The sequence below is a fragment of the Mustelus asterias genome, chromosome 12, assembly GCF_964213995.1.
Source record: "Mustelus asterias chromosome 12, sMusAst1.hap1.1, whole genome shotgun sequence".
Taxonomy (NCBI): Eukaryota; Metazoa; Chordata; class Chondrichthyes; order Carcharhiniformes; family Triakidae; genus Mustelus; species Mustelus asterias.
The window spans coordinates 97,148,962-97,171,380 of NC_135812.1; the positions used below are offsets into that span (position 1 = coordinate 97,148,962).

At 42.5% G+C, this 22,419-nt stretch overlaps 1 protein-coding gene across 6 annotated transcripts in view; it reads left to right on the forward strand.

Moving 5' to 3' along the window:
* Positions 1-13,071, forward strand: part of cyth1b (cytohesin 1b) — a 254,482-nt gene extending 241,411 nt beyond the window's left edge. For all 6 annotated transcript variants that reach the window (XM_078225678.1, XM_078225675.1, XM_078225674.1 and 3 more), the window contains 3 exons: positions 1,816-1,887; positions 5,341-5,495; positions 12,018-13,071. In XM_078225678.1, coding sequence (XP_078081804.1) covers positions 1,816-1,887; positions 5,341-5,495; positions 12,018-12,096 — 306 coding nt within the window. In that variant the 3' untranslated portion in view covers positions 12,097-13,071. The remainder of the gene's footprint in view (positions 1-1,815; positions 1,888-5,340; positions 5,496-12,017) is intronic.
* The last annotated feature ends 9,348 nt before the right edge of the window (positions 13,072-22,419 follow it).

Sequence of the window (22,419 nt, forward strand, 5' to 3'; positions counted from 1 at the left end):
GTGCAAAGCTTTGCACCACTCAAATGTAACTGAGGCCAAATGCCATTAAGTTTAGAAGTTTTGCTTCTTTTTGTTTCTGCTTGCAGCTGGTCAAATTGACAGGTTGGGCATTTGCCAGATGAAAGACTAGTAGTAGGACACTGCAGCCAGGGACCATTGGGGGATGCTTCCTGGCAAGCATGATGAAGGGTTTGGCATCAGTTGCAATGGTGGGGGTGGGGAGGGGGTTGGCGATTACCTTTCAGGCTTTGTTTTGGACAGTTGAGGATCAGGCAGCAGTGGAATGGAGTTGACAGATGTGAGTGGAGGAGGGGATGACCATGATGATGGATCAGCATCAGTTGTGGGCAGGCAGTCAGATCAAGGGGCAGGTTTCAGAATGGTGCTGAAAAAATGAGGTTGCTGGCTTTGTTGGGAAATTTTATTGCGCTTGTCAACTCCAGAAATGTGTACCCCTTGTCAAAGGCCAGACATAATGTTTGGTACTTGCATTAGACCAGAACCGCTGGCTGAAAGTAACATACTGCTGTTGATGCCTTCAAATTGTCAGCTAGGTTTGGTGCTTTTATTTTATTAATTTCTGAAATAGATTTATGTAACTTTTATAGTGTTACCAGTAGCTACTACTCTTGGGTGATTAAGACTCTGAGACATTGGTGAAAGTTTTTTTTAAAGTCTGTAACTGTGTTTGAATTCCTCTGTAAGAGAGGATCTCCTTTTGTTAGTGTAAGCTACTTTGCTTGAAAATGTCTTGAAAATCTTGGTAGATTTTGCAAGATTATGGAATAATGGAGAAATCATCAGTAGATATAAATTGAGTTCGCTAACTTTTTCTATGCAAATGCAAAACCTATTTTCCCTTCCATACTTCCTATGCACACCTCACCACCAAAACCTCAACATTTCATAGGTTGACTGGGGGCCTCCTTCTAAGCCTGTGACCTTTCTTTTTATTATTCCTTTACGGGATGTGGGCATTGCTGGGCAGCATTTATTGCCCATCTCTAACTGCCTCCCATTTCAGAGGGCATTTGAGAGTCAACCACATTGCTGTCGATCTGGAATCACATGTAGGCCAAACTAGGTAAGGACGGCAGCTTTCCTTCTTTAAAGGACATTAGTGAGTTTTTAACAACAATCAACAATGGTTCCATGGTGATCATTAGACTTTTAATTCCAGACTTTTATTGAATTCAAATATCACCATCTGCAGTGGTGGGATTTGAACCCCAATCCCCAGATCTTGCCCGTAGTCTCTGGATTACTAATCCAGTGACAATACCACTACGCCACTGCCTCCCCATAATATCAGAAGGATGAACATAATAGCAGCCCAGCAATTACTGTCCCATGTTTTATCTTTTCATGGAATCCCTAGTGCAGAAGAGGCCAGTTGGCACATCGAGCTTGCACTGATAACAATCTCACCTAGGTCCTATTCTGTAAAACCACGTAATTACCCTGCTTATCCCTCCAACACTAAGGGGCAATTAAGCATAGCCAATCAACCTAACCCTCAAATCTTTGGACTGTGGGGAGAAACCAGATCACCCAGAGGAAACCCATGCAGACACAGTGAGAGAGTGCAAACTCCACACAGTCACCTGAGGCCAGAATTGAACCCAGGTCCCTGGCGCTATGAGCCAACAGTGCTAACGACTGTGTTGCCTTGGTTCATAGAAACTGTTGAAAGACCATTATTATTTTCTCAAATCTTAAAAATGCAAGAAATGTTATTTATTCTCCGATGTGATTGCATTAATATTTAAGTTATGTATTCATTCGTTTTGCTCTAAAATAATTGTTCTTTCACAGGACAAAGAACCCAGAGGTATAATTCCTCTTGAAAACCTCAGCATACGTGAAGTAGAGGACTCCAAAAAGCCAGTGAGTTGATCAGGAATTCTGACATTCACAATATTGCTTTATTATCCAAAATGCATTTACATATATTAACTACCAATTTTCTATGTTAGATTACTAGTGTTATCTGATGTGTCAATGTTTCCTAGAAGAGAATCTGTGTATAATGTTTAAATGATCTGCGATGTAAGCAAAGTATGGCTAATACTGTAGTGATACAGATATAGTAACTGCAGTGTTTTTTTAATGTCTCATTTGAAAGGGAGAAGTCACAATTTTTCTCAAAGTAGCTTGATAGACATTTCAATGGAGACAATGTTCAGGGTTTAAGCCTCTGTGATTGTTGCCATGGCTTATTTTGTTGATCGGCTTGTAATGACTTGTAATAAGGTAGAACAATTAAAAGAGAAAACAAAGGAAAATTTGCTTTATATTCAGGATGACTGTACGTCTGTACAAAGCAATGAAAGCCAATGAAGTGCTTTTGAAGTGTAGTCACTGTTGTAATGCAAGAAACGTGTCCACCAATTTGTATGGAATAGATATTTGCCAGGAATCCAAGGATAACTCCCCTGCTCTTCTTCAAAATGGTGCTCATAGGGCAGGTGGGGCCTCAGTTTAAAGCCTCATTCAAAAGAAGGTACCTCTGAAAGTGCAGTACTCCCTCAGTGTTGCAGCACTGGAGTATCAGCCTTGCTTTTTGTGCTGAGGACCTGGAATGGGACTTGAAACCAGAACCTTGTAATTCAGAGGGAAGAATGCTAACAAATCATGGTTGACTTACACACCTGATATAAACATTGTCCCTGCCCTGCTCCACCAACTCCCCCACTCTACAAAATAAATTCAGTGTAGACACAAGACAAAAATTATGTCCACTAAACCATCCTGCTGGAAGCTAGAATTATAAACATTCAAGCATGCTGATTTGATCTGGATAAGTAACTAGATCTGAGCAGAATCGTAGATTGGTTACAGCACAGAAGTGGACTATTCAGCCCCTCATGTCCAGGCTGGCTCTCAAGTAGAGAAGTAGGGATAAACAAGGTGAGTGAAACACCAGTGGTAGGGAAATTATTGGAAAAAAAATTCTGAGGGATAGAATTAATCTCCACTTGGGAGAGACAAGGATTAATCAGAGATAGTCAGCATGGCTTTGTTAGGGGGAGATCGTGGTGGTAATAATCCAGGGCTGCTAGCCCCTGGTGGGAATCGTGATGGTCTGTTGAATTGGACATCAAGGTCAAACGAGAATCGTGTCCGGTGTCAAGCCGTTGCAATTTTCCAGGCGCACCCCACCGGCCTCAATGAGATTTCCAGGTTTCCATGATGAAAACACTTCAAATGTAACTTACCTATTATCACTGGGTTTGAGGCTGGCTGCTCCAGCAGTACTGCGTTCTACAGATGTGATTGCCCTTACTATCTCTTAAAAGCCACATGTGTGAGACTCCTTTGAGATGTCACTTTCACTCATAATTTTTTTTTGCCTGAATGAGCAGCAGGTGTAGCACAGCCATTTTAGAACCATAGAACCATAGAAAATTACAGCTCAGAAACAGGCCTTTTGGCCCTTCTTGTCTGTGCCGAACCATTTTATGCCTAGTCCCACTGACCTGCACTTGGACCATATCCCTCCACACCCCTCTCATCCATGAACCCGTCCAAGTTTTTCTTAAATGTTAAAAGTGACCCCGCATTTACCACTTTATCCGGCAGCTCATTCCACACTCCCACCACTCTCTGCGTGAAGAAGCCCCCCTAATATTCCCTTTAAACTTTTCTCCTTTCACCCTTAACCCATGCCCTCTGGTTTTTTTCTCCCCTAGCCTCAGCGGAAAAAGCCTGCTTGCATTCACTCTATCTATACCCATCAAAATCTTATACACCTCTATCAAATCTCCCCTCAATCTTCTACGCTCCAGGGAATAAAGTCCCAACCTATTCAATCTCTCTCTGTAACTCAGCTTCTCAAGTCCCGGCAACATCCTTGTGAACCTTCTCTGCACTCTTTCAATCTTATTTACATCCTTCCTGTAACTAGGTGACCAAAACTGTACACAATACTCCAGATTCGGCCTCACCAATGCCTTATATAACCTTACCATAACACTCCAACATTTTGAACTGCTCTGATTGACAGCTCCAACAGATAAAACAATTCATTGATGCAATCCAGTAAGCCTCAAGGTTTTCACCTGAAAAGTGTGAGGTGGTGTACTTTAGGGGGACTAACAAGGCAAGGCAATACACAATGAATGGTAGGATGCTAGGAAATACTGAGGACCAAAGGGACTGCATATTCATAGATCCCTGAAGGTAGCAGGACAGGTGGATATGATTGTTAAGAAGGCATATGGGATATTTGCCTTTCTTAGCAGAGGTATTGAACATAAGAACAGGAAGGTTATAATGGAGCTGTATAAAACATTTGTTTGGCCACAGTGAGAGTACTGTGTGCAGTTCTGGATGCTACACTATAGGAAGGATGTAATTTTATTTTAGAGAGACCAGAAGAGATTCCCCACGATGTTGCCTGGGTTGGAGTGTTTCACCTATGAAGAGAGGCTGGTTGGGCTGGGATTGTTTTCCTTAGAACAGAGAAGGCTGAGGGGAGAGGGGGTGTCAGTAACCAGGGTGTATAGATTTAAGATCAGGGGCAGGAGATTTATAACGGACTTGAGGAAAAACCTTTTCACTGGGAGGGTAGTAGCAATCTGGAACTCACGATCTGAAAGAGCGGTAGAGATGGGAACCCTCAACATTTAAGAAACATTTAGAGAGCGCATGAAACATCATAGCATATAAGGCTGGAAAATGGGGTTAGAATATGTGGGTGCTTTATGGCTTGTGCAGTCATGATGAGCTGAAGGACCTCTTTTTGTGCTCAAAAATTCTGACTCTATGAGGATGAAGCATCAGCGGACAATGAGTATGAACCTGCCTTCAGGCAGAGCACAAATGAATGACTGAATTGAGAAATGCAAAATAAAGGAATAAAACTGCTATAAGTCAAAGAGTATAATCTGAAACAAAAATAGAGAAAGGAGACGCAAGGCATATCAGTTAGAGAGAAAGTATCCAACCTTTGGTTATTTTAATTATAATCTGTGTGGAGTTTGCACATTCTCCCTGTCTCTGCGTGAGTTTTCTCCGGGTGCTCCAGTTTCCTCCCACGGTCCGAAGATGTGCAGGTTAGGTGGATTGGCCATGCTAAATTGCCCCTTAGTGTCGGGGGGACTAGCTAGGGTAAATGCATGGGGTTATGGGGATAGGGCCTGGGTGGGTTTGTGGTCGGTGCAGACTCGATGGGTTCTATGATAATTGCTTGAAACAATTCAATGCCTATTTCAGTAAGTTGGAAAATAATAGAGAATACTTTTAATTCATAAAAAAAATACGGTTTTTCACAAGCAGATTATTGATTACAAGTTTCTTTAGCCATGGTTTTGTAATCCTTATTATTTTGAATTTCAGAATTGCTTTGAGCTCTATATTCCAGATAACAAAGACCAGTTTATTAAGGCCTGCAAGACTGAGGCTGATGGACGAGTGGTAGAAGGAAGTCACACAGTTTACAGGATATCTGCACCAACTCCAGAGGAAAAAGATGAATGGATAAAGTGCATCAAGTAAGCAAATAATTAAATGCATCACTCCAGCTATAGAAAATGACTGGCTGAGATTTTATGCTCCAGGAAAAAGTCACAGGCAAGTCCATCCCTGCTCTAGTAGCATGTCCTGAAGTTACTTATCGGTCAGCACACACAAGAATTCAAGAAATGGAGGCAGGACTAGGCCATCAGGCCCTTCAAGCCTGTCCCACCATTCAATACAATCATGGCTGATTTATTCCAGCCTCAACTCCTTTTCTGCATCTTTTCTGTGCCATTTCCCCATAGCCCTCTCTTCCTTGATCTGTCAAATACTAATCCACCTTCACTTTAAGTACTTCTAATGATCCAACCTCCACTGTCATTTAGGACAGAGAATTCCAGAGATTCACCACCCTCTGCGAGAAGAAATTTCTACGTTTTAAATGACCGGTCCTTTATCTTGTAGCTGTCTTCGAGACTCTCCCATTAGTGAAAACATCTCACCATCTATCCTGTCAAGCCCCCTCACGATCTTGCATGTTTGAATAAGATCTCTCCTCACTCTTCTAAACTCCAACAAAAACAGACCCAGACTATTTAGTCTCTCTTGAAAGGACAACCCCCTCATCCAAGGAATTAGCTGGTGAATCTCCTTTGGACTGTCTCCAATGTTACTATATCCTATATGGCTATAAATTGGGAGAGGGGAGTATGCAGCAGGACTTGGGTCACTGAAGATAAGCCTGCAGGGCAGCAGGTGGTAAAGAAGGCAAATGGTATTTTGGCCTTCATTGCATGAGGTTTTGAGTACAGGAGCAGGGATGTGTTGTTGCAATTATACAGGGCCTTAGTGAGGCCACACCTAGAGTATTGTGTGCAGTTTTGGTCTCCTTTTCTGAGGAAGGATGTTCTTGCTGTCGAGGGAGTGCAGCTAAGATTTATCAGGCTGATTCTGGGGATTGCGGGACTGATGTATGAGGAGAAATTGACTAGGTTAGGATTGTTTTCGCTGGAGTTCAGACGAATGAGGGGGGATCTCATACAGACTTATAAAATTCTAACAGGACTAGACAGGGTAGATGCAGTAAGGATGTTCCTGATAATGGGGGAGTCCAGAACCAGGGGTCACAGTCTGAGGTTTCAGGGTAGACCATTTAGGATGGAGGTAAGGAGACATTTCTTCCCCCAAAGAGTGGGGAGCCTGTGGAATTCATTACCACAGAAAGTAGTTGATGCCAAAACATTGAATTTATTCAAGAGGCAGCTAGATATAGCACTTGGGGTGAATGGGATCAAAGGTTATGGGGAAAAGGCAGGATTAGGCTATTGAGTTGGACAATTAGCCATGATCGTAATGAATGGTGGAGCAGGCTCGAAGGGCCAAATGGCCTCCTCTTCCTGCTCCTTTCTTTTTAAGGTTAGGAGATCAAAATTGTATGCAGTATTCCAGGTGAGGCCTCACCAACACTCTATATGATTGCAACAAAACCTCCCTATTTTTAAACTCCAACCCCTTTGCAATAAAGGCCAAAATGCTGTTTGCGTTATTAACAACTTGTTGAACTTGCTAGTTTTTTGCAATTCATGCATGAGAACACCTAGATCTCTCTGTACTTCGCTCACCTGCAGTCTCTTCATGTAGATAATAATCTGCCTTTTGATTTCTCATACCAATGTGCATGACCTCACACTTCCCCACATTAAATTCCATTTGCCAAGTTTTCACCCACTGAGTCATCCAATCTATCTATATCCTGTTGCAGAATCACCATATCCTGGTCACAATCTGCCTTTCCACCTATCTTCATATCATCAGCAAATTTGGAAACCTTAAATTCTGTTCCTTCCTCCAGGTCATTAATGTAAATAGTGAACAATTGCAGGCCAAAAACTGATCCCTGAATATTCCACTAGTTACTTTGTCACCAGATTCTGACTCAACCTCATTTATGTTCTGTCATTCAATTTCATCCAGACAAACTAGATAACATATTCTTAAATACCGGTGCCCCACAAGGCTGTGTTCTCAGTACCCTACTATACTGCTTGTACACATATGACTGTGTGGCCAAATTCCCCTCCAATTCGATTTTCAAGTTTGCTGACGACACCACCGTAGAGAGTCGGATCTCAAACAATGACGAGACAGAGTTCAGGACTGAGATAGAAAATTTGATGAACTGGTGTGGCAACAATCTCTCCCTCAATGTTAACAAAACGAAGGAGATTGTCATCGACTTCAGGAAACGTAAAGAAGAACATGCCCCTGCCTACATCAATGGGGACGAAGTAGAAAGTGTCGAGAGCTTCAAGTTTTTAGGTGTCCAGATCACCAACAACCTGTCCTGATCCCCCCCATGCCAGCACTATAGTTAAGAAAGCCCACCAACGCCTCTACTTTCTCAGAAGTCTAAGGAAATTTGGCATGTCAGCTACGACTCTCACCAACTTTTACAGATGCACCATAGAAAGCATTCTTTCTGGTTGTATCACAGCTTGGTATGGCTCCTGCTCTGTCCAAGACTGCAAGAAACTACAAAAGGCTGTGAATGTAGCCCAACCCATCACGCAAACCAGCCTCCCATCCATTGACTCTGTCTATACCTCCCGCTGCCTTGGCAAAGCAGCCAGCATAATTAAGGAACCCACGCACCCCGGACATTCTGTCTTCTACCTTCTTCCTTCGGGAAAAAGATACAAAATTCTGAGGTCACGTACCAACCGACTCGAGAACAGCTCCTTCCCTGCTGCTATCAGACTTTTGAATGGACTTACCTTGCATTAAGTTGATTTTTGTCTAGCTATCTGCTAGACAAAAGTAACTAGTGGAGTACCCAGGGATCAGTTTTTGGCCTGCAATTGTTCACTATTTACATTAATGACCTGGAGGAAGGAACAGAATTTAAGGTTTCCAAATTTGCTGATGATATGAAGATAGGTGGAAAGGCAGATTGTGACCAGGATATGGTGATTCTGCAACAGGATATAGATAGCTATAACTGTAACACTACATTCTGCACTCTCTAGTTTCCTTCTCTATGAACGGTATGTTTTGTCTGGAAAGTGCGCAAGAAACAATACTTTTCACTGTATGCTAATACATGTGACAATAATAAATCAAATATAGGACTATGAAAGTGAACTCATGGTGCATCAAGTTTTGAATTTTCGGTTTAGAAAATTCGATGCAAGTCTCTGGAGAACACACTTTTCTTTCCTTCAGAGTTACTACTTAAAAGGGACATAATAAAAAATATGCAATCTGAATCTATCACATGCCCATCTTAGTTTAATTTAATATACAATAGACCTCTACAATGCTCTTTTCAGAAGTTGTGCACCAGATGTACTGAGGCATAAATCATGCATATGTACACTGAAACGTGTCTTGAGGAGATACTTCAATAAAACACATGAAGTACAGCAGTGATGAGTTACATTCAAGGTAGATCAGGAATAGAAAAAGTTCTCTAGATGCTTGAAAGTGAATTGTTGTATACCTGCTGCGCATCAATGCATTTTCATTCTGAGCACCAGCTCACGAACTTCTGATCAAATTGTATGGGGCTGTGATGAGAGTACAGTGAGAGAGACCTGTGGACAAATTTGATTTTCTTGTCTAAGGAAGGAAATAACAGGCTTGGAGAGAAACAGCATGCCCTCCACCCCAAGTACCTCGGACAAACTTGTATCCGAGGTCACCATTGCAGACATCCGAGCAGTCTTCTCAAAAGTCAACCCACGGAAAGTGACTGGCCCTGATGGGGTACCCAAGCATGCAGATCCTACATGGACCAGCTGGCGGGGATATTTGCAGTCATCTTTAACCTCTCTTTACACCAATCTGAGGGCCCTATCTGCTTCAAGAAGATGACCATCATCCCAGTATCAAAGAAAAGTCAGGCAGTGTGCCTTAATGACTATCATCTGGTGGCTCTGATATCCATCATTATGAAGTGCTTTGAAAGATTAGCCATGGCAAAATCAATTCCGGCCTCCCAGATTACCTGAATCCACTCCAGTTTGCCTATCGCCACAAGAGGTCAACAGCAGACACCATCTCCATGGTCCTACACTCAACTCTGGAATATCTAGATAACAAAGACACCTTTGTCAAACACCTATTTATTGAATACAGCTCAGCCTTCAACATCATTATTCCTACAAAACTAAACTCCAAACTCCGTGGTCTGGGGCTCGGCTCCTCCCGCTGCGACTGAATCCTCGACTTCCTAACCCACAGACCGCAATCGGTAAGGATAGGCAACAACACCGCCTCCACAATCATCCTTAACACTGGTGCCTCACAAGGCTGTGTCCTCAGCCTCTTATGTTATTACTTCTTGACTGTGTGGCCAAATTCCCCATCAACTTGATTTTCAAGTTTGCTGATGACTCCACCGCAGTGGGTTGAATCTCGAACAATGATGAGATGGAGTACAGGAAAGAGACAGAGAACCTGGTGAACTGGTGCGATGACAATAATCTCTCCCTCAATGTCAACAAAATGAAGGAGATAGTCATTGACTTCAGGAAGTGTAGTGGAGGACATGCCCTGTCTACATCAACGGGGACAAGGTGGAAATGGTCAAGAGTTTCATGTTTCTAGGTGTCCAGATCACCAACAATCTGTTCTGGTCCCTCCATGCTGACGTTTTAGTTAAGAAAGCTCACCAACGTCTCTACTTTCTTAGGAGGCTAAGGAAATGTGGCATGTCCGTTACAACTCACAAACTTTTACAGATGCACCACAGAAAGCATTCTTTCTGGTTGTATCACAGCTTGGTATGGCTCCTGTTCTGTACAAGACCGCAAGGAACGACATTGGGCCGTGAATGAAGCCTAGTCCATCATGCAAACGAGTCTTCCATCCATTGACTCTGTCTACACTTCCTGCTGCTTCAGAAAAGCAGCCAGCATAATCAAGGAACCCACACAAAGTGGGCATTCCATTAGGAAAAAGGTACAAAAGTCACGTACCAACTGACTCGAGAACAGCTTCTTCCCTGCTGCCATCAGACTTTTGAATGGACCTCCCTCGTATTAAGTTGATCTTTCTCTACACCTTAGCTATGACTGTAACATTGCATTCTGCACTCTCTCCTTTCCTTCTCTACGTACGGTATGCTTGTCTGTATAGCGTGCAAGAAACAATACTTTTCACTGTATACTAATACATGTGACAATGATAAATCAAATCAATAACAATCGCACTTGAGCTGGACACTGAGGTAAGTGGGAGTTAGGGGTATCGCTAGATCAGGCTCGCAGGTGGAGAAGTGGTTATGGGACTGTGGTGGATAGGCCAGGCTAGGAGGGGAATTGTGGAAATGGAAAGACCTGGGGGGGGGGCGGTGGGTCCACCAATGGGCCAAAGGGGCCTATAGAAGAGGAATCACCTCCTTGCCCACCATGCTTCACGTTTGCTTCTGCCCTCCACACACCACAGAAAAAAATTGCATTTGGCCCAAGAAAAGATCCTTAATTTGTCAGCAGTTGGCTACTTAAGGGCCTCAATTGGTCCATGGGTTGACCAATGCCTATATGTTGTGCGTAGAATTGTAGCAGGTGGGTGCAGCAGGCACTATCACTGACCTTCATGGCATTCTGCATAATTCTATGCCCCTGCCTGTCTTCCCACCTGCCCTGGAGTGTAATTTTCAGCCCCATGTAATTTTTAATACTTTCACAAACCTATATCTTCAAAGAATTAATAAAATTAGTTTAGTTGTAATGTAAGTTTACAATAGGTGACTTGCTTCTGTAATTGTTGCGTTGGATGGGATAGAGAAGGGCTGTTTCTCGTATCTGTGATATCCCCTCATTTTTTGGTTCTTGTGCATCATCTATCCTTTTAAATGCATGAGACCTTTAAATTATTTTGTACAGTGACTTAAAGCGGTCCACTCTGCTCAGCCTGCACAGGAACTCGGGATTGCAGCTTAGAAAGAACATTGACTGTGATTTGCCTTGATATATCTAACAGTACCAAGGGTCTCCTCCATTGCAGTCACTGTGGCTCACTAATATGGAAGGTGGCACCTGCAGCTGCTTTTGCAGGGTTATGTGATGACATGGAACTACTAATGAAATGAGCTGCAACTTCCATGAGATATGGGCCTTGCTGGGAAAGCCAGCATTATTGCCCATCACTAAATGCCCTTTAAGAGGTGGTGGTGAGCTGCCTTTTTGAACAATCTGTTCTAACATTTTTCTTTTGAATGTAGGACCAATAAGATCTACATTCCCAGTTAAGACTAATGTTAGCATATTAGACTTTTGCTTGGTACCTCCTGGTTCCTCATCTTGCCCCAAGCTCTGTTATCCCATTATCCTTTTGTTTTCCCATCCAAACTGATTGGAACACTGACTACAGTATCCTGCCAGGCCACATAATGAAGTGATGACTACTTACGTCAATAATGGCTGGAATTATTGAAGAATGAAACTGGATGATTGATTTGTTTAGGTTTCAGCTGTAATGTTTATATTTAATGTCTTGATGTTTCTTGTTTACAGTATCTTAACTCTTTCTGTCTTACATTTTCTCCCCTATAGGGCCGCAATCAGCAGAGACCCTTTTTATGAAATGCTGGCAGCAAGAAAGAAGAAAGTTTCCTCAACCAAGAAGCATTAAAATAATGGCCGCCCATGCAGCTTGAGTCAAATTTTCTAACATGGGTCACGTGACCTAAGGAAGTCTGTTTTCAAGTGTCAATAACCACAGTGCATTCTGGGACTGACTACGTGCTTGTGCTGGAGAGAAGTGCTGAATGTTAGAAGGCTCTTTAAGACCTTCTGTTACTTGCTCTTCAACTAATGAGGAAATAGTTTTTAACTCAGCAATCTCTCAATATTTTCCTCTACACAGCTGGTCTGTTTGTGGAGTCCAGGGCTTCTATTTTACCTCCTCAAAGCTTTATATTTCTTAAGAATCTCTTGATTTAACATTTTTTTGTTGCAAGGGGCCTATGATTCTATCAGCCATATACAAAGGACTGTAATCACTTAAGATTCATGTCAGCTCTTGTGAAAAGGTAGAAAGCCATGGCAAATGGCAATCTCTGGAAGTTGGTAAGGTCAGAGTTTTAATGCTTCAAGTGCCAGTAGCTTGATTGGGGTCAGATACTGTGACTATGATTGATGATATGTTTGGAAAATGAGGGCTTCCAGTCAGTCCAGTTTCATGGAGAGAGACGTGTGGTGACAAGAGAATTGGAAAATGAAGACGCTCCTGGAAAGAAGCCAGCCACATTACTACTGAGAATATTGCGCAAAAAGAATTGTCTGTTCATCAGATGATACATTTGATTTAATTTTTTAATTGAAGCTTTTTGTTCTCAGCTGTTTTACTTTTCCACGTTGTTTTCCATTTTTCAATGCACTGGTAGACAAAGGCAGAAAAAAATGAGATGACTAAGCAGTATTAGTCTATTTATCAGAGCTGTATATACTTAATGTATAGATTTTTGGATTATTTTGTATTTGTTCAGTTGGTTTTAAGTTGTGATAAATCGGTGTCAGTACTTTTTCATCCTTTACTATTCATACTTGTAATCTAGCACTGACAAGCCAAGTCAAATAAATCAAGTTCTGTGTAACCAACTTGGAATTTGCTTTACTGTTATGTTATTTTCCTTATTATTTCACAACATGTGGACATTGCTGGTTAGGTCAGCTTTTGTTTTCCATTCTGAATTGCCCCTGGGAAGGTGGTGATGAGCCACCTTCTTGAATCGCTCTAATCCATCTGATGTAGGTGCACCCACAGTGCTGTTAGGGAGTGTGTGCCAGGATTTTGACTCTGGGATATGAAGGAACAGTGAAATATTTTCAAGTCATGACAGTGTGTGACTTGGAAGGGAATTTGCAGGTGGTGGTGTTCCCATGCAACTGCTGCCCTTCTAGGTGGTAGATGTCATGGGTTTGGAAGATTCCTATTAAAGGAGCCTTGGTGAGTTCCTATAGTGCATCTTGTATATGGTACCCACTGCTGCCAGTGCTGGAAGTGAATGTTTAAACTGAGTGCCCAAAATTAAGCCATTTGGCTGATATTTCTATATTCCTGGCGATGTGAAATTATTTGTTTGGTTTATTAACTGTAAATATTATAAAGTTAGTATATAGTGTTACCAATTCAAACATGGCTTGTCAAATAAACAAAATGCTTCTCAGCAAATTACAATGTACTTTTTCAGAGCCTAAAAATGTAATGCAGATGCTTATTGTAGATTTTTATTGCTCTCATCAAGAATAGAATAATAGATAGTGCTATGATTAATTCAGAAAAATATGCTTGGAATTTACATGAAACTGAATGGTTGAGAGCAAAGGCCCTTTGTGAGACAGTGTACAACTCTCTAAAGCAGTGTTTTACCAACTTTTTTTCCAGGACTCATTTTTGCCAACTGGCCGACCTTTGGGACCCACACTACGTTCACCTACCTTTAATGTGACAGGAGAGCCTGCTTGGTCCTAGGATCTCACTCCAATCAGGTTCACAAATTGAGGGGGCAATGCGCATATCAGTTGCAGAGTTCAGCCGGTTCCTTTGTGCAGTCTTCATCTTTGTAAGAACAGAAAATCCTACCTTGCACGTGTAGGTCACCATGAAGGGCGATAGCAACGAGAAACCTGTTTTACTCAGCAGTTGATACTAGATACTCGCAGGAGATGCTAGGATTATTGCAACCTTATGGACTTGTGACGTGTTTTTAATGTGCTGTCACAGGTCAGGTGCAGCAGCTCAGTCTCCTCATTTGGCTTCAGCTGTAAGTTAATAATTGACTGGGCTCTCAAAGGGATTTTTCACTCACCTCTTCTCTTTCAGAGTCTGAAACTTCTGTGGAAAGTTGCAACAAAAACTGTTGATCAGTACAGCCAGATATGAATGAATACAACTTCAGTCTATTGATAGTTCCCTTACTAACACTGTTTCCTTCCATGTGCCACAGCAGTCTGGGCAAAATGTTTTGGCTTTTTACTTGTACTTTCCAAACTTTCAATGACTTTTGGAAAGCATCTATTTGTTCTCAGTGCTGAAAACAACCATCAGCCTTTCCTTGCAATTTTATGTTCAGTTCATTCAAAACTGAAAAGATGTCTGCAAGGTAAGACAGAGTTAGCGTCCAACTTTCTTCACCAAATGAATAAGCCAGAGGGAATGATTTCTCAAGGAGGAAAGCGTGGATTTCATACCTCAGTTCATAAACTCTGCCAAGCACCCAACTCTTTGACAGCCAACGCACCTTTGTGTGGAACAATAAATGTGTGCTCAGCTCCCATTTTGGAACACACAGACTCAAATGGTAATGAGTACGTGCGTTTAATGAAATTCATGACTTTCACAGTTCCTTTCAACACCACCTCAAGATCGGATGGAATTCCTTTTGATGCCAATGTCTCAAGGTAAATGAAGTAATAGTTCCAGAGAATATCCTGACTAGCTGCTTCCTTAATCTTTATTGTAATTCCACTGTTTTTCCCAGTCATGTTGGCTGCCCCATCACTTGTGATTCTTCTGCAATTAACCCAGTCGTAACTATTCAATGTTTCAGAGATCTGTGAGTCAGTCACGTTGGTTGGTAATGTCAATCAGCACAGCATATCCTCAAAAAATTCATTGTACCAAACATATCTAATGTAAACTAGCAAGGTTCCCAATCTGTAACTTCTGTACTTTTATCCAGCTGTATTGAAAACTCCTGTGCTAACTTTAAACGAGAAATAAGCTGAACTTCTAAATTCTTGGCAATATTATTAATTTGGCGAGCCCACTGTGTTATCACTAAGTGGGATGCAGTTCAGTTTTTCAGTTGACCTCATGTCTAATGCTGCGGGGAGAATTATTCCCTTTGCAATAGGTGTGGGGCATTTTCTCTTTATACAATAAGCTACCATACAAAAGGCCAATTGTGCTTTGTTATTCAGTGTTAAATTTCTGCTGAGAACTTGAGCTGATGATTCCCGTTCTTATTGCATCCTTTGAAAAAATCCAAAGGTTTGTTCTCGAGATCGCCATACTTAGTCTTCAGATGTCTTTGCAGTTTTGAAGATTTTAAACACTCATTCGCCAGTATTTCCCCACACATAACACGTGAGCTTTGCATCCTGATCTTGTTACACAATCTCTTCCACTTCTGCTTGAGATGTGCACCTGATGGTCTCGGTGTTTCACTCTATCCATCCCCTGTGTGGCTCATAAACATAATTTCCAATGGAGTAAAGAATTTGAGGCAAGAGTAATGTGCTGCTCTTGGCACCTAAGTCTGGCAATCTTTGAAGAACACCAAGTCCCCTTTTATATCCACGACCTTCACTTTGAAGAAGCCTGCTCTAAAGGTTCATGAGAAAGCACAGCCAAGCAAATAGGCTATTAAATTACATTAATAAATACTATTTAATGTAAAACATACCAGATCATTTAGCCTTGTATAAGATTTTTGGTTAGTCCACATTTAGAATACTGCATTGATTTTGTTATTTCATACTTTGGGAATGTTTCAGAGGAGGGCTCCAAGAGAGATCTCAGCCTAAATAAAATTAGTGACTCAGATTTAAAAAGATTAGAGAGGCATAGATTTGGGGTGAATTGGTAAACATGCATAAATTGGTGAAAGGACAAAATTATTTCCATTCGGTAGATTGGAGAAGACAATTTAGAACCATAGAATCCCTATAGGGTGGCACAGTGTTTAGCACTGCTGCCTCACAGCGCCAGGGACCCAGATTCAATTCCCAGCTTGGGTCACTGTCTGTGTGGACTTTGCACAATCTCCTCGTGTCTGTGTGGGTTTTCTCTGGGTGCTCCGGTTTCCTCCCACAGTCTGAAAGATGTGCTGGTTAAGTGCATTGACCCGAACAGGCGCTGGAGTGTGGCGACTCGGGGAATTTCACAGTAACTTCATTGCAGTGTTAATGTAAGCCTTACTTGTGACTAGTAAATAAATAAACTTTAAAAGGAGGCTATTCAGCCCATTGAGTCTGCACCAACACTACGAAAGAGCATCCCACCCAAACCCTCCCCTCTGCCCTTTCCGGTAACCTGCGTATTTACCATAGCTAATCCACTTAACCCACAAATCTTGGATACTAAGGGGCAATTTAGCATGGTAAATCTACCTTTGAACTGAGGAAACTGGAGGACCTGGGGGAATCCATGCAGAAATGGGGAGAACATGCAAACTCCACACACAAATTCACCCAAGGTAAGAATTGAACCTGGGATCCTGATGCTGAAAGGCAGCAGTGCTAACTAAGCCTGAAGCTGTTCAGTACCTTATAAACGCTCATCTCCCAACCTCCCATCTCTTATTTAATGCTGCAGAACCCCAATGTGTTGGAAAAGCTGTGAAAAGGGTAGTGGCTGTTTAATAGACTGTAGACATTGCGAATGATTCATTCGCTGTCCCCTATCAAGGTACATCTTATTTTTGTTCTTTTTTGCAAAGTTGAACTATTCTTGGGACTTAACCTGTGGGTTACCAATCTGTGGTCTGTTTTCTTAAACTGTGCCTTCCAGCGCTGCCACCATGGTTCATGTTGTTCATCGGTTTCACTTGCAGTGACTTGGGATAGTCAGTATTTAGTTTTTCTTGAAACTATTTATTTAGGCATACGGCATGCTTGCCTTCATCGGCCGGAGTATTGAGTTTAAAAATTGGCAAGTCATGTTGACGCTTTATAGAACCTTAGTGAGGCCGCACTTGGAATATAGTGTTCAATTCTGGTCGCCACACTACCAGAAGGATGTGGAGGCTTTGGAGAGGGTACAGAAAAGATTTACCAGGATGTTGCCTGGTATGGAGGGCATTAGCTATGAGGAGAGGTTGGAGAAACTTGGTTTGTTCTCACTGGAGCGACGGAGATTGAGGGGAGACCTGATAGAAGTCTACAAGATTATGAGAGGCATGGACAGAGTGGATAGTCAGAAGCATTTTCCCAGGGTGGAAGAGTCAATTACTAGGGGGCATAGGTTTAAAGTGCGAGGGGCAAGTTTTAAAAGAGATGTACGAGGCAGAGTTTTTACACAGAGAGTGGTGGGTGCCTGGAACTTGTTGGCGGGGTAGGTATTGGAAGCGGATACGGTAGTGACTTTTAAGGGGCGTCTTGACAAGTACATGAAATGAGATGGGAATAGAGGGATATGGTCCCCGGAAGCGTAGGGGGTTTTGGTTAAGCCAGGCAGCATGGTCGGTGCAGGCTTGGAGGGCCGAAGGGCTTGTTCCTGTGCTGTAATTTTCTTTGTTCTTTGTTCTAGAACTATTCACATCTTAGACCTCATGGTAAGTACATAGTTCTCTGGACACAAAAGTGTTCTGCATCTTTCTCCCTTGGAGTGTCTTTGTCATCTGACCCTGTCATTCTTATATCATCATTAATGTCATTGTTTAATTGACATAACCATTAACCGTTTACTCTAAGTAACTTTGATGAAATTTTCCAGTTCAGGATGAGAGTAGGAACTCTTGTCGTCAGTGTACTGGGAGAAAGAGGTGAATGAGGGGATCTGAGTAGGACTGGGACAAAGAATATTCCATGCATCCCAATGAAAGACAGACATAGTAGCAACAGCTATTTGTCGGAAGTGAATGTTGTCAAAGGAGAAGTTGTTCAAAGTAAGAGCACGTTCAACCTGGTGGAGGATGGGGACTATGTGGGCCTAGATTCAGGCAAAAAGTAGAGATGACTTTTTTTTGTATGTTCATATAACGTTTTTAAAAATCTGAACAGCCAGTAATTTCACTGAGAGCAACGCCACACAATTTCATGTTTTAAACATAACTACAATTGGAAATCAAACTTATAAAGCCATGCTATAAATTGAATTGTACTTTTTCCTTCATCCACCCCCTCCCAACTCTTGGGGTCTGCCAGGAGTTCCAGCTTATGCTATGAAATGTTTAAGGCACAATTCATTTTTCCTGTGGTTAACCCATAATATCTGCTACAGGTCTCTGGAATTCACTTTTATTTCTACTTAGTATTCCAGATTCTATGGTTGCACAACCTTTCATATTTAGTGCCCAAAAAGGGTGCCAAGAAAAGCTCAAATAAGGTAGCAACAAAGGGACATGAGAAGTGGGGTTAGTGGGCAGGTGCTAAAATTGGCAGATGCACCATGTGCGAAGGGGCAAAGGCTTGGGCATGTACCCAAATGGACCAGTATCAAGAAAAATAGTCTATGTTGTCCTGCGGGGGAATGTGAAAGTCTTAACCTGGCTTACTGTATGGAGACTGAGGGACATAATTGAAATGAAAGGAGTTTTTTTTCAGTCTGATTGATATGCCAAGTGTTTGCTCCAGAATTTTCTGTTTTCAAATTTTAGATCCCTGGGGACATGCATCCTCAAAAGGTATGTAGTTCAGTGGTGGCAACCAGACTGCAAGCTCTGAAGGCTTAGCCAGACTCGAAAGGTTGGCTCTATTCTCTCTGTAAGAAGTCTCACAACACCAGGTTAAAGTCCAACAGGTTTATTTAGAAGCAAAAGCCACTCGCTCCTTCCTCAGGTAAGTGGGAGTTCTGTTCACAAACAGGGCATATAAAGACACACACTCAATTTACAAAATAATGGTTGGAATGTTCTCTCTCCACAGATGCTATCAGATCTGCTGAGATTTTCCAGCATTTTCTGTTTTGGGGTCAAAATAAATTACTTCTGGGTATTATTTTCTTAATTTCTTCCGCCACCCCACAAAATAGTTTTTAAACAAGCGATTAAACAAAAACACACAATATATTTTCGGGCGTCGTACGTTGTTCACAAATATCTCTGTTTAACAACAGCCTGCACCTCACGCGCAGCGCTTCGCGCGAGCCGGCGTCCTCCACTCAGCCGTTGGGCGGGGGAGTTTAAAAAGTGGAATTATCAAGGGTGATTCGTAACTGTCATATCGCACATTTAACGCAATTGATTCTTTTTGAAACTTCGAATTAAATCATAAATAGATTGGAGGATAGCTATGAATGGCCGCTACGGGGCTGTTAATTTATCGACTCTTCCTGTCGCACCCTCCCTCTACGATGGTACGTGCTATAATGACAGTTGGAGGTCGGTTAATTTGAAAAGTTGGACGGGCGAAGAACCGTTAAACCGTTAAACTGCAGTGAAGCGGCAGTAGGGATAGGTTGCTTTATTCCTCCGAGCAAATTAGAGGTAGACAGCCTTGCAATAGATTAATTTTTCTTGGTGCGATTTGATGGTTTGCATTCATAACGGTTATATTATCAACATTGTAAATATAAACAGAAAATTGCTGGAAAAACAGCATCTGTGGAGAAAGAAACAATGATTTGCGTTCAAAACGGTTAGTTTGAAAAATGATCAATCAAAACAATTCGGTTGGCAAAACAGCATCTCTGGAGAGAGAAAAACAATAGTTTGCATTCAGAACGTTATATCAAAATCGTAAATAAAAAGAGCCAATTGCTGGAAAAACAGCATCTGTGGAGAGAAAACAATGGTTTGTATTCAAAATAGTTATATTAAAATTGTAAATATAAACGGACAATACTGGAAAAACGGCATCTATGGAGAGAGAAACAGAGTTAACGTTTTTGAGTCGGTATGACTGAGTTAAAAGGAGGGGGGGAAGTGATGTATTACTGTGTAAGTAGAAGCTGGAGCAGAGTAGGAGGTCAAGTGATAGGTGGGAGCTAGGAGAGATTTCAACAAAGAAGTGTAAGACACCAGACAGGAAATGTTAATGGCAGTTTAAAGGACTATGGGAGGTGCTGATAGTGGAATAAAAGCAGTTTGGGAGAACAAAGGACAGTTCAGTGAAAGCAAAATTTTAGAATAAGTGACAGATGGCCCTTTGGGGAATGGGGTGTTGCATTGGGGCAAAATATGTTTTGGATAAATCAAAGGGTCAAGTTGGACGAGAAGGGGAACTTTGAACTGTGTTGAGTCCCAAGGGTTTTAGCGTGCCTAATTGGAATTGGTCCTCCAGTTTGTATCAGGTTTCACTGGAACATTACAGCAGGCCAAGGGTAGACACGTGGGTTTGAAGGCAAGATGCTAAAGTTTAGTTACTTGGTCATAAGTAGTCTTACATTAACACTGCAATGAAGTTACTGTGAAAATCCTCTAGTCGCCACACTCTGGCGCCTGTTCAGGTACACAGGGGGAATTTGGCATGGCCAATTCACCCAACCTGAATTGAAATGGCAAACAACAGGAAGGTTGGGGTCATTCTTGTGGGCTGAGCGAAGGTGTTCTGCAGTCACCCAGGCTGCAGTTAATCTCCTCTGTCAAGACCGCATTGGGATCAGTGGATACTGTAGACCAAATTGAAGGAAATGCCAGTGAAACGTTCCTTCATCTGAAATGAGTTTTCATGGACTTGAACGGGGAGGGGTGGAGCAGTAAAGGGGCAAGCGTTGCACCTTTTGCAATTGCAAGGTAAGGGGATAGAGGAATGGACCAGGGTGTCACAGAGGGAACGGTCCCTGTGGAATTTGTGTTTCATAGAGGCATCATGCTGGAGTTGACAGAAGATGATCCTTTGAGTGCAGAGCTGGTGGGGTGAAAAATGAGGACAAGGAGGGTCCTAAGATGGCTCTGGGAGGGAGAAGAAGGGGCAGGGGCTGAGGTAAGGAAAATGCATAGAACTTGGTTGAGTGCCCTGTCTCGGGGAAAGAAGGTGGGATGAGGGAGGGGGAATGCGGAGTGGAGAGGGGAACCTATCAAGGAAAGATAAGACGTCAGAAGTGCATGTTAGAAGGTGCCATCATTGGAGCAGATGCAATGGAGGCAGAGAAACTGGGAGTATGTGATGGAGTCCTTAGTGGAAGTTGGATGCGAGGAGCTGTGGTCAAGGTAGCTGTGGGAGTTGATGGGCTTGTAATGAATGTTGGTGGGCATTCTATCACCAGAAATTAAGACAGAGGTGTCCAGGAAGGGAAAGGAAGTGTCAGAAATGGAACATGTGAAGGTACAAGAGGGGTGGAAAATTGAAGCGAAATCATTAAATTTTTCAAGGTCCAAGTGAGAGCATGAAGTGGCACCAATACAGTCATTGATATAATAGGAAAAGTGCTTTGTAGAAGGCCTGAGTAGCACTGGAACAAGAAATGTTCCACAAAAAGACAGGGGTGACTGGGGACCATGCAGCTACCCGTCGCCTCACATTTTCTTTGCAGAAAGTGAGACGAGTTAATGGAAAAAATGTTGAGTAGCAGAATAAGCTTAGCCAGGTGGAGGAGAGTAGTGGTGGATAGGGATTGTTCAGGCCACTGCTCAAGGAAGAAGTGGAGGGCCTTCAAACTCTCCTGGTGGGAATGGAGGTTTAGAGGGATTGGACCTCCACAGTAAAGCGGAGGTGGTCAAGGCCAGGTAACTTGAAATTGTAGAAAAGATAGGAGATCTGAGGAATCATGAATATCAGTGGGAAGAGACTGGACAAGGCGAGAGAGGATCAAGTCAGGATAGAAAGAAAGGACTTCCATGGGGCAGGAACAGGCTGATACAATGGGTCTACTACAGCAGTCCTGTGTCTATATTTGGAATGAAGGTAGCAGTGGACTGTGGGGTTTGGAAGACTGAGATTGAAAGCTGTGGAGGGAGTATCTCCAGAGATAATGAGGTCAGTGACTTTCCTGAAAACAATGGCTTGATATTTGATGGTGGGGTCATGGTCCATGGGAAGGTAGGAGGAACTATTTGATAGTGGGCACCTGGCCTCTGTGAGGTAGAGATCGGTGTGCCAGCAACAATGGCACCACCCTTATCAGCAGATTTGGTAACAGAGCCAGAGTTGGACCTAAGAGAATGAAGTGCAGTGTGGATGAGAGGAGCAGAGAAATTGAGACGGTGTAGGTCACGCTGACAGTTCTCAATGCAAAGATAGGAGATAGGAGGCCAGAGGGAGGGATTCCTGTAGAGGAAGAATACTGGCGGCAGGCGAAATGATCTGAATGGGGTAGGTCTCCTGCTCAAAGAAGACACGGAGACAAAGA